The sequence below is a fragment of the Leucoraja erinacea genome, chromosome 25 (assembly GCF_028641065.1).
Source record: "Leucoraja erinacea ecotype New England chromosome 25, Leri_hhj_1, whole genome shotgun sequence".
In the NCBI taxonomy this organism is placed as follows: Eukaryota; Metazoa; Chordata; class Chondrichthyes; order Rajiformes; family Rajidae; genus Leucoraja; species Leucoraja erinaceus.
Genome location: NC_073401.1, coordinates 4,139,869 through 4,155,000, shown reverse-complemented (window position 1 = coordinate 4,155,000; position 15,132 = coordinate 4,139,869). Strand labels below are relative to the sequence as shown.

Sequence of the window (15,132 nt, the reverse complement as noted above, 5' to 3'; positions counted from 1 at the left end):
ATTAATGCCAAACAATCCTGTTGTGAAGCAAGTTTATATTGCATCTGAATGCTGTCATAGTCAAATATTAGTTTGTGATATGGTAGCAAAGTAACACATTTGTTATATATTACCGTAATTGAACAAAAGGCAATTTGACACATCTCTGTACAGTATTGGCAATATATTATTTAATTACTTAAAGAAATGTTCCATAACATTTTCAAAGATAATCACAGGTGATCCTGTATGCCTATCTTAAGATATATAGACACATATAGACCCCGACCTCGGGTGGACTATGAGGGGGAGAACTGGATATTTTTAGTGCCTTCCCTCACAGTGAATTCTGCTGCGGGGGGACGTTTCATGTTGATTTCTATAGTGTACTGTTCTGTGTCTTTTTTATTTTTTCTCTTTTTTTTTGTTTTTATGGATTTATTGACATTTGATCTGTTCAATTAATTTAATCAATCTCTGTAAAGCACTTTGGTTCAAATACTGGTTTTGTTGAAAAGTGCTATATAAATAAAGATTATTATTATTATTATTATTATTATCTACATAGTGACGTAGCGTGGATGCTCAGGGTATCCGTTAATCACGAAGGAAACTAATATTTCTTTTTGCCATCCAAAAGGAACACGTTTGGTTACTTTTTTTAAATATATCATTAATTTGCACAAATCCAGGAACAGTGGATGTTAAGTCTTTACCAGACACATATGTTGATAATTCCATTTTCTTTGGGTTTTTTTAAATTGTGATATGGAAATACATGAATACGTCCAACGGCATTAGAAAATTGTCATATTAACTATTCTAAAAGACATTATGGTTGATAAATTCAATTATGTTTGCACCAGAAAAAAATTAGCAAAGCAGGTTTTTGTTTTGAAAGTTATTTCTCTAAAGTGAGTATGACTGCCATAACCAGTATGTTTTATTCTTTGCTGCTTTGACGATTGGAGAACATTTCGTAAATCATTTCAAAGACCAAACATTAAAAAAGCAACATTCCTCTCGCTTTTAAGGAGCTTTGTAGCGTTTTCTATCGCGAGAGCTGGCTCTTTGCCCCCTCCCCTCTCCCCTTTGATTGGCAACCAAGATGTCGGTGGAGAAAAAGCTCCCCGGAGCAAGCTGTGGGCAACGGCGACAGCAAGCACCTGCAGCAGGAGCGCACCGCTCTCCATAGCATCAGGACCACAGCATGCTGAACTAAAACTGCACACTGTCTCCAATCAATCTCGACCTCGGCGCATGGAGTATTTAAAAAAAAAAAAATCCAATATAATTCCCTCAGATTTATTATTCAGCCTTGCTGTCTGTTATTTATAATATAACATTTTTCAGTCATGGATGAAGATAATACGACAAAGAGCGAAAAGCAGCATCTAACTGTCCAAAAAGCATTGCAGCAATGTGAATTGGTCCAAAATATGATAGAAATCAGCATCTCCAGTCTGGAAGGGTTAAGGACTAAATGTGCCACAGCAAATGACCTAACGCAAAAAGAAATAAGAACACTGGAGGTAAGGAAAATGACCAAGATAAATTGAAATGGCTTGTGTCCTCCAAAATGTTAATTTACAGTTGCATTGCATTTAATATATTTGACGGATGCGAACGCAAATAACGGATGCAGGCTGCGGGTTAGGTGTCTGCTGTATTGTGTTTATATACAATGGTGTGTGCAGTGTAATGAATTAAAGAGCTGCAGCAGAATGAAGTGAGTCTGCGCATTCTGCAGGTGCTGGAAAGGTGGTGGGCTCCGTGTTATAAAATATCAGTCCGACTCAATTTGAATACATCTATGTCGATTTAAGAAATCCCGCATCTCACGTTTTGTATCGTGGTTTGTGCCGTGGACGTGATGAATTTGAATACAAATATGTGATTAAAAGGGTTTTTTTACGTGTGGACAGCTCAATGTATTACACAATGTTACATGACCATGAATAATAATATGTGGTTATATATTTGTCGATTCCTGTTATTCTCACGATTCCTGTTAATGTCACTCTCAATAACTGCCCCTGCACAGCACATGGTGGCTGGGACCAGAAACACTGACGGTTCTTTCGTAGGTGGGGAATTTCGTGGTCTTAACATCACAAGGATTTAAATGACTGCGCTGGTGAACTGTGACTGTGAATTCAGCAGCTGCTAATCGTCGTGGTTGGAACAACTTGGGAACTCTTTTAAATTCTGAGCTGAAATGCGGCAATATTCTCATTTAAAAATGGATGGGTATCCATTAGATGATGGACGATATCTAAGTTTATTTTAGGTTTTCTTCCAACCAGCCCCTGTGTGGGAATAAATGCTTGCTGCTCGTGCATAAATACCGGGAATTAATTCTTATTTTCAGAAAAAAATAGTTAATTATTATTACATTATTCTTCAACGGTGTTGGGGGTGACTATCTAATATGGACTAAATATTTCTGTACGTTGCACTAATGTTGAATACAATCGTTTTACTATTCTGACCGCCCATAGATTCTAGGCGCTGGATTATCCCGTATTTAGTAACTTTGCCTATAATGTTACGCCTTTGATGCCCATTTCATAGCAGCGAGCAATATTTATTTGGTCTATATGGAAGACGAGGAACAGTTAATATGTTGTTGAGATACTTTAAGTTTGCCAAGGTGCGCCGATGATCGCAGTGAACAGGGTTCCTCGTATTGCTGGCGACATCTGCTGTTCACGGTAAAACCCTTGGGGAGCATGCAAGTTTCACAGTCAGAGGCAGAACAGTCCATGTGAAATAATGGACCATGCTTCATGATTTGAATGTTTCCATCGTAATAATATGTCCATATATGTGAGCTCTGAATTTAACTGAAGGTAATATGCATTAATTTATCAAAACGATTCGCAATTGTTATTTTGTTCTTTAGAAGGGGGAAAGTAAACGATAATAATTATATTTTGAAAATATACAATTTTGAGAGTAAACTAAAATCAGATTTTTCAATGCAAACGGAAAATGTGTTTTATATCCGACTCCATTCGATAATGTTCTCTCAATCTGATTTGTTGAAAGCTACAATCCGAAATAACTCTTAAAAGCTAGATTGAACCGTGTGAACCTTGACAAAATGTATTATTATTAAGATAAATACGTGGTGTTTAAATTTATCTTTGGTATATGTCATACAGACGCTGAGCAAACTGTTACTTTTATAATATGTTTTTTTGATGTATTATACAGGACTGACAAAGTTGGACAGCTTGGAGTCTCGATTTTGTTACCTTTCGTAAAATATCGAGACCATTTGCATTTCCTTTGCGGTTAAAAGTAGAATGGGTGAGAAGATCAGGAATTAATGACAGTTGACCTCAAATGTGTGTGGGGAGGATAACATTTTCACATGCGAGTTAGTTGGTAAATTGCATTTTACATTAAATTGCATTTGAAGCCGCGAATGAAAGTCTTTTCTGAAAGGATGGATATGTTCTTATAGTGTGGTTAGAACTAAGCCACGTTACCGAACGCGGAGTCACCGAACTCGTATCGACCAGGTATGCACGAAAGTGAAAATGGTGCAATGAGGCCAGCTAGTGTCATTCTTCTGCACACTTAAGACCTGGGGCGATATTATTGCGAACTTAAAGTAAGCCTACTCACGTTTATTTTGAGAGAACACTCAAACCATGCTGTGAATGTTGTCAGAAATCTATATACACGTGTTAAGGATATAGCCTCACCTCTTTCTAAATAAAAGCTACACACTTCCAGTTACTCTGGCAATAGAAACTGCCATGGAAGAATGGGATGACATTTGACATGAGTTTCATAGCTGCAGTGAATTAAAATTAATGCAGTCTGATTGTTCTTAAGGATCAAAACATAATGAATATTTTCCTCTGTATATAGTGGTCCATTTGCAAAGCATGTAAGAATAATATATGTGAGATCCTCCCATAAATTTCCATGGGTTCTAGGAGCCTAAAGTGCTGATATGTGGTATTTCACAACACATGAGTAGAAAATAATACTGGATTATTATCTGTGACTTTTTACAAGTAATACATTTAAAGTCTTTTTGGCATAGAATGGATTACTAATCAAAATTAATAGAAATTGAACCACTGACCTTTGGCTCCACAGGAGGTTCAATTTATAGAACATGTAATTATTTGTAATGTTAATCTATCCCCATCGGTATGGAAATTTAGACCAAAAATAGAGGATCAATAATCATGAAGGAATTTATATAGAGCTAGATTTTGAAGCAGATTTGTTAAATCCTAACTTCAGGTAAATGTTGGTTGGTTTTGTTTTATGTCACCAGTAGCTATCCTTAGCATTCTTCCAAAAGATACTTATTTTTCAAAGAAATTAGGCAAATGCTTCACTGCTGCACTGAAATAATTCTTTGTTGTTTAAAGTACTGACTAAAAGATTAAATGTTTAAAAAAAAAGAGGTTCTTCACAGTTTCCAATGCAGCATTCAGAGAGCAAGGAATTCTCCAGATGCATTCACCAACATTCAACCCTTGACCTATATAATGAAATCCATATAACTATCCAATTTATTTTTAAATGCTAACAACGAACCTGCCTCCACCACCTTCACTGGAAGCTCATTCCACACAGCCACCACTCTCTGAGTAAAGAAGTTCCCCATCATGTTACCCCTAAACTTCTGTCCCTTAATTCTCAAGTCATGTCCCCTTGTTTGAATCTTCCCTACTCTCAGTGGGAAAAGCTTTTCCACGTCAACTCTGCCCCTCTCATCATTTAAAAAAAATTCTTCATGCTCTAAAGAATAAAGACTTGTAACCTTTCTTTTGCTGACATTCTTTACGTTGTACCTTCATTTTGTTATGTCATTTTCTTGCTATGAACATATCACAAAAAATCTCTTTCAAATATGGTTTGAATAAAGTAACCTGTGGCATTTTGATATATAGAATTGCAAGTGAAGAAATTCAGTCAAGTAGCACATGTTTTTTTTAAAGCACCATCGGTTTGAATTGTAGTCCAATACTGATTCAGTCAAGTAGCACATGTTTTTTTTAAAGCACCATCGGTTTGAATTGTAGTCCAATACTGATTATGGAATGCATCTTACCTTGTAAAGAACTTTTCATATGCCGGCAGGATGTGATGCACACCAGTTTGTGCACAATGTGCACTTAATGTTCCAAACCCCATCTCAATCCCCATTCACTTCATGAATTTGATTTATGCATTTGCCATTGCACAATGTGGGTTGTTTCATGGAAATCAGGTTTGAACACTAGGAACAAGTGCAATTTTTAAAGTTTCGAAGTGATAATAAATTGCTTGCATTTATGAGAGGCAGTCATTTGGAGCAGATTCACCGTAGCCATGTTGCTATTTTCAATGACATGATGCTGGCCACAATCATTCTGTTGGCAGATTCCATGATTGCTAGTAATATCAAGGAAGATCAACCTGTGCCCCTGGTAGAGTCCACTGCTGGTCTGTTGCGGCAGGTGGCAGTTGCTTCTCATCTTATCCTGCATGAGAGGCGAGAATGCTAGTGATCATGTTGTGCATGATATACCTGCTGTGTTGAATACATTAAAGAATATTTAAGGTGTGCCTCATGTGAGTGTTGGTGGAGGAGAGCATTTATGTTTTTTAATACAATAGACGGTAGCTGGACTTTAGTGCTATTTTTACTAGCATGCCCCTGATATGTGATGAAAACATTCCTGCCAATTAAGTCTTTGGCTCTCTTGTCCCAATATTTGGCTATTATGATCCTTGCCTTCCATGATCACTGGATATGCAAGACACCCTCTCAGCTCCCATCTCAAGATGTCAAGGCTCACCTGTTTCAGAAGAGCTTGCATGCCAGGGAAATCATGTTTACATAGAATTCCATAATACAAGAAATGTTTGCTAATATTAAAATATTTGTCCTGCAATCCCTTGACCATTCAAAGATACTTCCCTCCAATAGCTCATTGGAGGAAGCAGCAGGGGTCGTAGTCCAGATGGAAGAGCAGAGGAAATGGGTTACTGTGAATGGCAGGGTGTTTATGGGGTCAGGATGGAATGGAAGCAGGAGCCTGCAGCTGGGCAACTGCAGGTGTTGCTTGGGGCCAGGATGCTGGGGATCCATCTGTAATGTTCTCAGATGGTTTGCAGCGATTAAGAAGAGATTGTGCTTAAATAAAGCGGAGTGGGATATTAGGGGATGTGAATAATGAGTGGGAGTAGGTTAAGACTGGACATGATTTCCCTCCAATGGCTACTTGGAAGAAGCGGCATGGGCAGGATTCCATCAGCAAGAGCAGTGGATTATATGGCATAATGTTTATGTGCTCCTGTAAGCAGACTGGCTGAGATTTACGAGCCATGATAAAATACAGCAGAGGTGCCGGAAGACTGGAGGGTGGCAAATATTGTGACTTTATTTAAGAAGGGCTGCAGGAAAACGGCTGGGAACTATAGGTGAGCGAGCTTAATATCTGCGGTAGGAAAGTTACTGGAGAGTATTCTGAGGGATAGGACTTTCCGACTGCAGATATTAAGCTCACTCACCTATAGTTCCCAGCTGAGGTTGAGCAGGCTGGGACTACTCAAGCCTGCAGGAGGATGAGGGGTGATCTTGTAAAGGTGTACAAAATCATGAGAGGAATACACTGGGTAGGCGCACAGAGTCTCTAGCCCAGAGGGCATAGATTTAAGGTGAGGGGGGGGAGATTTAATAGGAATCTTTTCATGCAAAAAGTGGTGAGTGTATGGAACAAGCTGCCAGAGGAGGTAGTTGAGGCGGGGACTATTGCAACATTTAAGTACCTGTAAAGAATACTAAACTAATTTTACTCCCTTGATTGGGAAATCTCCTTCCAGGAATTAGCCTGGTAAATCTCTTTTGGACTGCCTTCAATATATATTCCACAATATCCTTTTTTAGGGAAAGAACCAAAAATGTGTATAATATTCCTGGCATAGCTTCATTACCCTGTACAACTGTAATCAAATCTATTATTAAATTCTACCTCTTTGCAAAAAAGACCAGCTTTCTTTTGTCGTAATGCTGTATTTCAGGTACAAGCGTAGACTTTGCAATTGTTTTGCTGAACACTTATGCTCAGTATGCCTTGGCCTACGCGATCTCCTGGTTGTCAAACATTTTAAATCCCCTTCCCATTCCCATACTGACCTTTCTATGCTGGGTCTCCTCCATTGTCAGAGTGAGGCCACACTCAAATTGGAAGAACAGCAACTCATATTTTGCAAGGGGAGCATGAACATTGATTTCTTCAATTTCAAGTAACTCCTGCATTCCTTGCCCCATCTCTCTCCATCTATAATAGCAGTTTTTACAACGTTTTCAAAATCCAATTCCGATAGCCATTAATAATCGGAGATGATTTGGAGGTATAGCCTAACACACTCACGACACACAAAAGACAGCAAAGATGAATCTTCCAGACGTTGTTTCTTGATTAATTAGTCGTGTATTGAAATATTACAAAACAAAGAAATAATTCATAACCTTCCATTCTTAATCGCTGTTCCATTCACGTCATATAAATCGCACAAAAGCTTCTTCTTAAAAAGGTGCGACATCTCGTAACATGTGTCGTGATCATGGTAGAAAACTATTTCCCCTCGTACTCCGACACAAAACTAAAACTTCTAACCTGCGAGTCTGCGCGAGACTCCTCTAACAAAAGAACACACCCCTACTCCATATCAAATCCCACCTACAAAAATACAGACAGATAAAGACTAAAATATTAAAAATGTTAGACATGGCTATAATATACTGACTTCAGCTTATTGGCTCGTACACCACCCCTCTCCCACCCAGTTAACCTACTAGTTCCACTGTCCGCATCCTTGTATCCCTGTTGATAGCACATCTCCCCCAGCAAACAATAGGCCATTATGGACTCCACCCTTCCTCAATTCTTCCGTTGCCGGCCCTGTTTGTTCTGGCCTTTTCTCGCCTCCATTTGTCCCCCCCCCCCACTATCTTTCAGTCTGAAGAAGTTATGAACTGAAACATCACCTATTCCTTTTCTCCAGAGATGCTACCTGACCCGCTGAGTTACTCCAGCATTTTGTGAATCTCCACCATTCTACTGCTCTTTTTAAAACAACTATTCAAATGGTTACGCTCTCCTGGTCTTTCCCCATAGCCGTCTAAATTCCTCTCCTTCCAGAATTTATTTAATTTCCTTTTGAATTTTGAATTTGCCTCCATACCTGTTATGGTGGTTTATTATATAACAACTCAACTTACTGGGGGGAAAAAAATCCTTTGTTACATTTAACGACGGATTTCTCTTAAATCTGTGTACTGATCTCCGATACTTCTCGTGGTAAGCAGGAAACTTCAGTATCATTCATGATTTGTATTATATTCAACAGTATAAAAATCTTCAGCTAAATATAGAACTTTGCTCAGGGAAACCACTCAGGAATGTGATCACTGATATTGTAATATTGTACAAAAGATTCCAAAGCTCGAGGAAGTTCCAGATCTGATCCAAGAACCTTCCTGTGTGTGTCAATCTTTCCTCCTCCTCACCACGTGATGTGCAGATAACTTAAAAATATACCATTACATTTCACACAAACATTATTCAATAACAGATGAAATCTGAACTGTGGTTCTCTTTGACTAAATCTTGCTGAGTTAACCATTTAAATCGCACCTGACCTGAAACGTTAACATTCATTTGCCCCCTCCCCGCACAGATGTTGCTCGACCCACCATGTTGCTGTAGTAGTTTAGTGTCTGCTCCATATTCCTGCACTGGCAGTCTCTTGTGAATTGTAAGATAATTCATATGTACACAATGCTTTGAGTATAGGATCGGTGTTCTACTCCTGATTAATTTGCTCTGAGAGGGCAGTGATGAAAGTGATGTAGTTACTATCTTGTATAGAATTAATAATTGGGTAGCTCAGTGTATTAGAATATTTTTGTTAGTCCATTTGTCTATTTGGCACTTCAGCCCGACTCATGGACTACATTCTATCTCTGTACTGCCCACTCCCCTGACAGTCTGAGGAAAGGTCTCGACCCGAAGCTTCACCCATTCCTTCTCCCCAGAGATGCTGCCTGTCCCGCTGAGTTACTCCAGAATTTTGTGTCTACCTATTGGGGTCAAATGCTGTTACTTAGCCATCAATTGAATTGAAGTTGGCTAATCTTAGACTATGCTTGGAGGATATAGGCAGAAGCTTGAGAAAAGAAAAAAAAGATAAGTGCCTTCTCAAGATTTAGGTGCCCCTAAACACTTTTGAGACTTTGCATTTCTTTTTTAAGTATATTTATTTTTTGTAACATATGAAAAGCGGGAACCATCTTTCCTAAACACAAAAATGACCAGAAATGTGTTTAGTGATGTTGATGAAAGGGTAAATATTGGCCAAGATGCTAATGGTTCTTATTTGAAATAATGCCATGGGATCTATAAATTCACCTGAGAGAGCAGATGGAGTATCAGTTGAAATGTCATCCAAAGTTTGGTGCCTTTGGAACTGCAGTGCTTGCTAAGAAGGATGTCAGAATAGGTAATTATGTTTCAGTCTCTGGAGTGGCACTTAAGAATCTATAACCTTCTAATTTGGAGGCAGGAATGTTACCAAGTGAGTCACAGGTCTGCACGGTTTGCAATGTTTGTGTCCTCTGCATCAGCAGACCAACAGACCTAATGCATATGTTGTTGCTAGTTTTCAGTAAACTGCCTGCTCTGTGGGCGTTATAGGTTCTCGGGAAATTCTACCCAAGAATCTGTGGCACAAATGTTTGTAACTGATATTTCTACCTGCTAATTTCACAAAAGGTGTTAATTACACTTCAACTTTGTCATGGGATGGGGAAAGTTTGTTTCTGATTTGCCAAAATTGGTTCATATATGAATTAGGATCAGTAAGTGTTGAAAATGGAAGTGAAGCTTCAAGCGGTTTGTCATTTAAAGCATACATTTCTTATTGTTGTATTAAGTTTTTTGTGGGTTTCTTTGCAGTTCCAATGTGATGCTGTGAGTTTATGTTGAAGAGAAAAATGTCTGCACCTGTAAACACTATTGGTTTAAGGTTAATAATTTTGATAATTCTTCAGACTGTACTTGTGGTTGTAAATTATAGTGAATAACTAGACCAAGTGCAGACCCGTTGGGTCTGTTCCCCCAACATGCGGTTGTGGGGGGGGGGGAGGCGGCATGCAGCATCACACACTAACTATCCCCCCCCCCCTGCACTCACGCTATTTACCCCCCTTGATATTATATTAATATTATTAATTTGCTCCTTTTACCCCATAACCACCCTATCGACTGATGCATAGCCCCCAACTTGCAGTCACATCTAGAGAGGGGGGGGGGGGGGGGGGCGGGGGTAGAGAGTGAGGGCAGAGAGAGAAGGGGCAGAGACACAGGGAGAGGGGGAGAGGGGGGGAGGGGGGGGGGAGGGGGGGGGGGGGGGGAGAGGGGGGGGGAGAGGAGAGAGAGGGGGGGGAGGAGAGAGAGAGAGGGTGTGAGTGAGGGGGAGAGAGAGGGGGTGCTGAGAGGGGGGGTGAGGGGGGGGGGGGGGGGGGGAGGGGGGGGGGGGGGGGGGGGGGGAGGGGGGGGGGGGGGGGGGGGGGGGGGGGGGGGGGGGGGGGGGGGGGGAGGGGGGGGGGGAGGGAGGGGGGGGGGGGGGGGGAGAGAGAGGGGGAGAAGGGGGGAGAGAGAGGGTGTGCTGAGAGGGGGGTGAGATGAAGGGAGGTGGGGAGCAGGGAGGGGGAGGGAGGGTGGAGGGAAGGGGTTTAGGGGAGGGACGGGAGGGGATGGATGGGAGGGAAAAGAGGGGAGAGAGAGGGGGGGGGAGAGGGGAGAGGGGGAGAGGAGAGGGGGGAGGAGGGGAGGAGGAGAGGAGAGGAGGAGGGGGGGGGGGAGAGGAGGAGGAGGAGGGGGGGGGGAGAGGAGAGGAGGGGAGAGGGGGAGAGGAGGGGGGAGGGGGAGAGGAGAGGGAGGGAGAGAGGGGAGAGAGAGAGAGAGAGAGTAAGAGTTGTTAATTCAACCCAAACAACCATTTGCAGGCAGTGCTTTTCTACTTCAAACTAACTATATTTTCATTTTCAAACCAAATTAAGGGTACTCACAGTGCTGTAGACATTTGTTCAGTGTCATTCATAGCTCTGAGTGACACAGACTAATTGACAGAGCAGCTTGTAGAGACTAATTGAGGCACACCACTTCCTAGTTTTATAGTCCCTCCCCCTACCTCCAGCGGGGGCAGCAGAGAGATTGGGGGAATTTAGTAAAAACATTAATATCCCTGTCATATTTCATTGACGGGAAAAATCCTCGGCACACGTACGGTGGAGGGGGACTCTTGACGAGGTGGCCAAAAATGACGGCCGTAGGTGGCGGCGTTCTCTCGGAGATCGCAGCACAGATCGCCGAAACCGGTCAAGAACAGAGTTTTAGGAATATAGATATCCTGCCAAATGAAATAATTAGGTCCCCCTATTGTTGCCCAGTGGTTTAGAAAGCCTTGATTGATATTTCATTGCAATTTGGATGGGAAGTGTTATTTTAAGAATCACAGTGAACGAACTTTGTTCTCATTGAACTTTGAACATTGAACGTTGAACAAGTTCTCAAACTTATTTGAACTTGGTTATCCTTGCATACATTGCATTATAATGAGAGAGGCTGAAAGAATATACACTTAAGGAAATGTCATATTGGTTTTATTATATTACCTAAGATAAGCAGACAGTTGGAGTAACTCAGTGGGCCAGGCAGCCCCTCTGGAGAGAAGGAATGGGTGATGTTTCGGGTCGAGACCCTTCTTCAGACTGGAAACGTCACCCATCCCTTCTCCCCAGAGATGCTGCCTGTCCCGCTGAGTAACTCCAGCTTTGTATGTCTATCTTCGGTTTAAACCAGCAGTTCCTTCTTACACTTATAATACCTACATTGGCAGATGTATTTCAATAAAGATCTATAACGATAAGAATTGAAGAAGAGGTTTTGACTGACAACAATGCTGGGATAATTGCTAGAATACAAAAAAAATAGTCCAAACATCTGTATCTTGAAGAACAGAACTATTGGTTCAGGAGTTGACACAAATGCACATCACACAATCTGGAAGCAGAGGGAGTTGTTATAGCGATTAACGTCGTTAAAATCACCTGGTGTTGATATCATAGCTACAAAACTCCAAAGGGATGGGGGTAATTTATTTGTTACTGGTAATTTGCTGGAAATAAAAGGACCTCCAAGATTTGGCCATTGATTGGATTTATTCATTTATACAGTAAAAATAAATCCCAAAGAGAAGTAATTTCCATTATTAGGAAAACTGCATCAACCACTTGTATTGCCTGAGTGAAGTCTTGCTATAAATTCAGCAGAACTGATTTATGGATGTTGAGGAAATTGTAGAATACAGATAGGAAGGATTTGGAATGACAAGATGTACAGTCAACTAGATAACATCCAATAGATGCTATAGCACCAAAGGTACTGCACAATTGTATTGACTTCAGAATGACATGGTATGATGGGCCATGGTAAATCATGAGGGGCGATAATACAATAGAGGAAATGTGAAAATAATTCATGTTTTGAATGAGAGATTAACTAATGCAATGTTGGTGAATTGAGTATTCTTCTAGGGTTTCCTGTTTTCCTTATTTCGTCAATGTCTTTGTGGACAATATACAGGAGAATGTAGAGAACTTTGTGTGAGCGATATTTATATAATGTAGAATTATTACCAATTTTCCTGCTGGCATTCACTGAACGGCTGCTTAATTGAGGAATCTAACAATATGGCATAAAATAAAAGTTGCACATATAAAATGGAGATTAACACCACCAAAAAATCTAAAAATATCTTAACTCATCGGCAATGCAAATACAATAACAAATGATCAACAGCTGGAAACCCTTTAAATAACCAGGCTTTGCAAGTATCAGCAGTTAAAGTGAAGGATGGGCTCGGGGAATTGCAGCCATGGACACGGCCAGCATGACCAAACTAAAAACAAAATAGAAAAGTAAGGCACAAAATACTGGAGTAACTCTGCGGGAGAGGCAGCATCTCTGGATGGAAGGAATTAGGTCGTAAGGCCATAGGTTTGCCATCAAAATCGGAATCTCATTCTATCCATTGTCAAATGTGACTGTGAAACTAAGAATCTTGAAACCAAAACTGGTTTCAAACTTGGCAAGCATTTAATGTTTTTTACGTATCTAGAAGATAAGTTTATTTAATATATACAACAAATTACTGCATTAAAACGCAGATGAAAACAAAATCTTCTTCTTGCTAACATTGAGTGGTCAGCAATAGTTTAGCAGTGCCATACACCTATATTTCCTTGTGGTGCTGATTATCCAATATTTTGGCAGCACGAGGGAGGATTTGCAGCAGCCAGATAGCCTACCAACGCACCTTTGTGATGTGGGAATTAACAGGAGCATGTTGGGCAAATCCACACGCATGTGGGGAGAATGTGTACACTCAGTCTGGATGGACCCCATGTCACTAAGCGGTGTGCCACCCACCATGCCATCGCTGTGCAGCATTAGCATCTTAAAAGCAATAGATAGGAATAGTGGTGAATTGCTGCAGCTACCTCATGATACCTCCCACTGTATCTGCAGCAAAAATAGGTGGGTATTAAATGTTTAAACAAAAGGATAATATGCAGATGAAGCCGATTGTTTTTTCTTCATGTATACACATTCGTCAGGTGAAGATGAGTTTATCACGCTCCTGATTTCTACCTTGAGTGTGAAGAAAAATGCTTTGCACATTCCTGTGTGGGGAACGTGTCACACATTATGCATTCTTGGATCTGTTCTTATAAACCACTGGTTAAAGATGATCATCCATTAAGTTAGTTTAGTTTGTCACGTGCACAGGGATACAGTGAAAAGCTTTCGTTGCGTGCTAACCAGTCAGCAGAAAGATGCATGATTATCCATTACTGTCATGTTGACAGTACGGCAATTAGCAATTAATAGACAATAGGTGCAGGAGTAGGCCATTCGGCCCTTCGAGTCAGCACCGCTATTCAATGTGATCATGGCTGATCATCCCCAATCAGTACCCCGTTCCTGCCTTCTCCCCATATCCCCTGACTCCACTATCTTTAAGAGCCATATCAAGCACTCCTTTGAAAATATCCAGAGAACCGGCCTCCATCGCCCTCTGAGGCAGAGAATTCCACAGACTCACAATTCTCTGTGAGGAAAAAGTGTTTTTTTGTCTCCGTTCTAAATTGCTTACCCCTTATTCTTAAACTCTGGCGCCTGGTTCTGGACTCCCCGAACATCGGGAACATGTTTCCTGCCTCTAGTATGGTCAAACCCTTAACAATCTTATGTTTCAATAAAATACCCTCTCATCCTTCTAAATTCCAGAGTGTACAAGCCCAGCCGCTCCATTCTCTCAGCATATGACAGTCCTGCCATCCCGGGAATTAACCTTGTAAACCTACGCTGCACTCCCTCAATAGCAAGAATGTCCTTCCTCAAATTAGGGGACCAAAACTGCAGACAATACTCCAGGTGTGGTCTCACTAGAGCCCTGTACAACTGCAGAAGGACCTCTTTGCTCCAATACTCAACTCATCTTTTGATAAAGGCCAACATGCCATTCACTTTCTTTACTGCCTGCTATACCTGCATGCTTACTTTAATTGACTGATGAACAAGGACCCCCAAATCCCGTTGTACTTCCCATTTTCCCAATTGGACAACATTTAGATAGTAATCTGCCTTCCTATTTTTGCTACCAATGGATAACCTCACGTTTATCCACATTAAACTTCATCTGCCATGCATCTGCCCACTCACCCAACCTGTCCAAGTCACCCTGCATTCTCATAGCATCCGCCTCACAGTTCACACTGCCACCCAGCTTTGTGTCATCTGAACTTTGAATCCCTTCATCCAAATCATTGATGTATATTGTAAATAACTGCGGTCCCAGCACCGAGCCTTGCGGTACCCCACTAGTCACTGCCTGCCATTCTAAAAAGGACCCGTTTAATCGCTACTCTTTGTTTCCTGTCTGCCAACCAATTTTCTATCCATGTCAGCACTCTACCCCCAATACCATGTGCCCTAATTTTGCCCACCAATCTCCTATGTGGGACCTTATCAAATGCTTTCTGAAAGTCCTGGTACACTACAT

General features: G+C 41.0%; 1 protein-coding gene across 1 annotated transcript in view; it reads left to right on the top strand.

Annotated features, from left to right (window-relative positions):
• Nucleotides 1–379: 379 nt before the first annotated feature.
• ksr2 (kinase suppressor of ras 2) overlaps nt 380–15,132 on the top strand; it is a 396,870-nt gene continuing 382,117 nt past the window's right edge. The window contains exon 1 of the mRNA XM_055655591.1: nt 380–1,511. Within this exon, the coding sequence (XP_055511566.1) occupies nt 1,335–1,511 (177 nt within the window). The 5' untranslated portion in view covers nt 380–1,334. The remainder of the gene's footprint in view (nt 1,512–15,132) is intronic.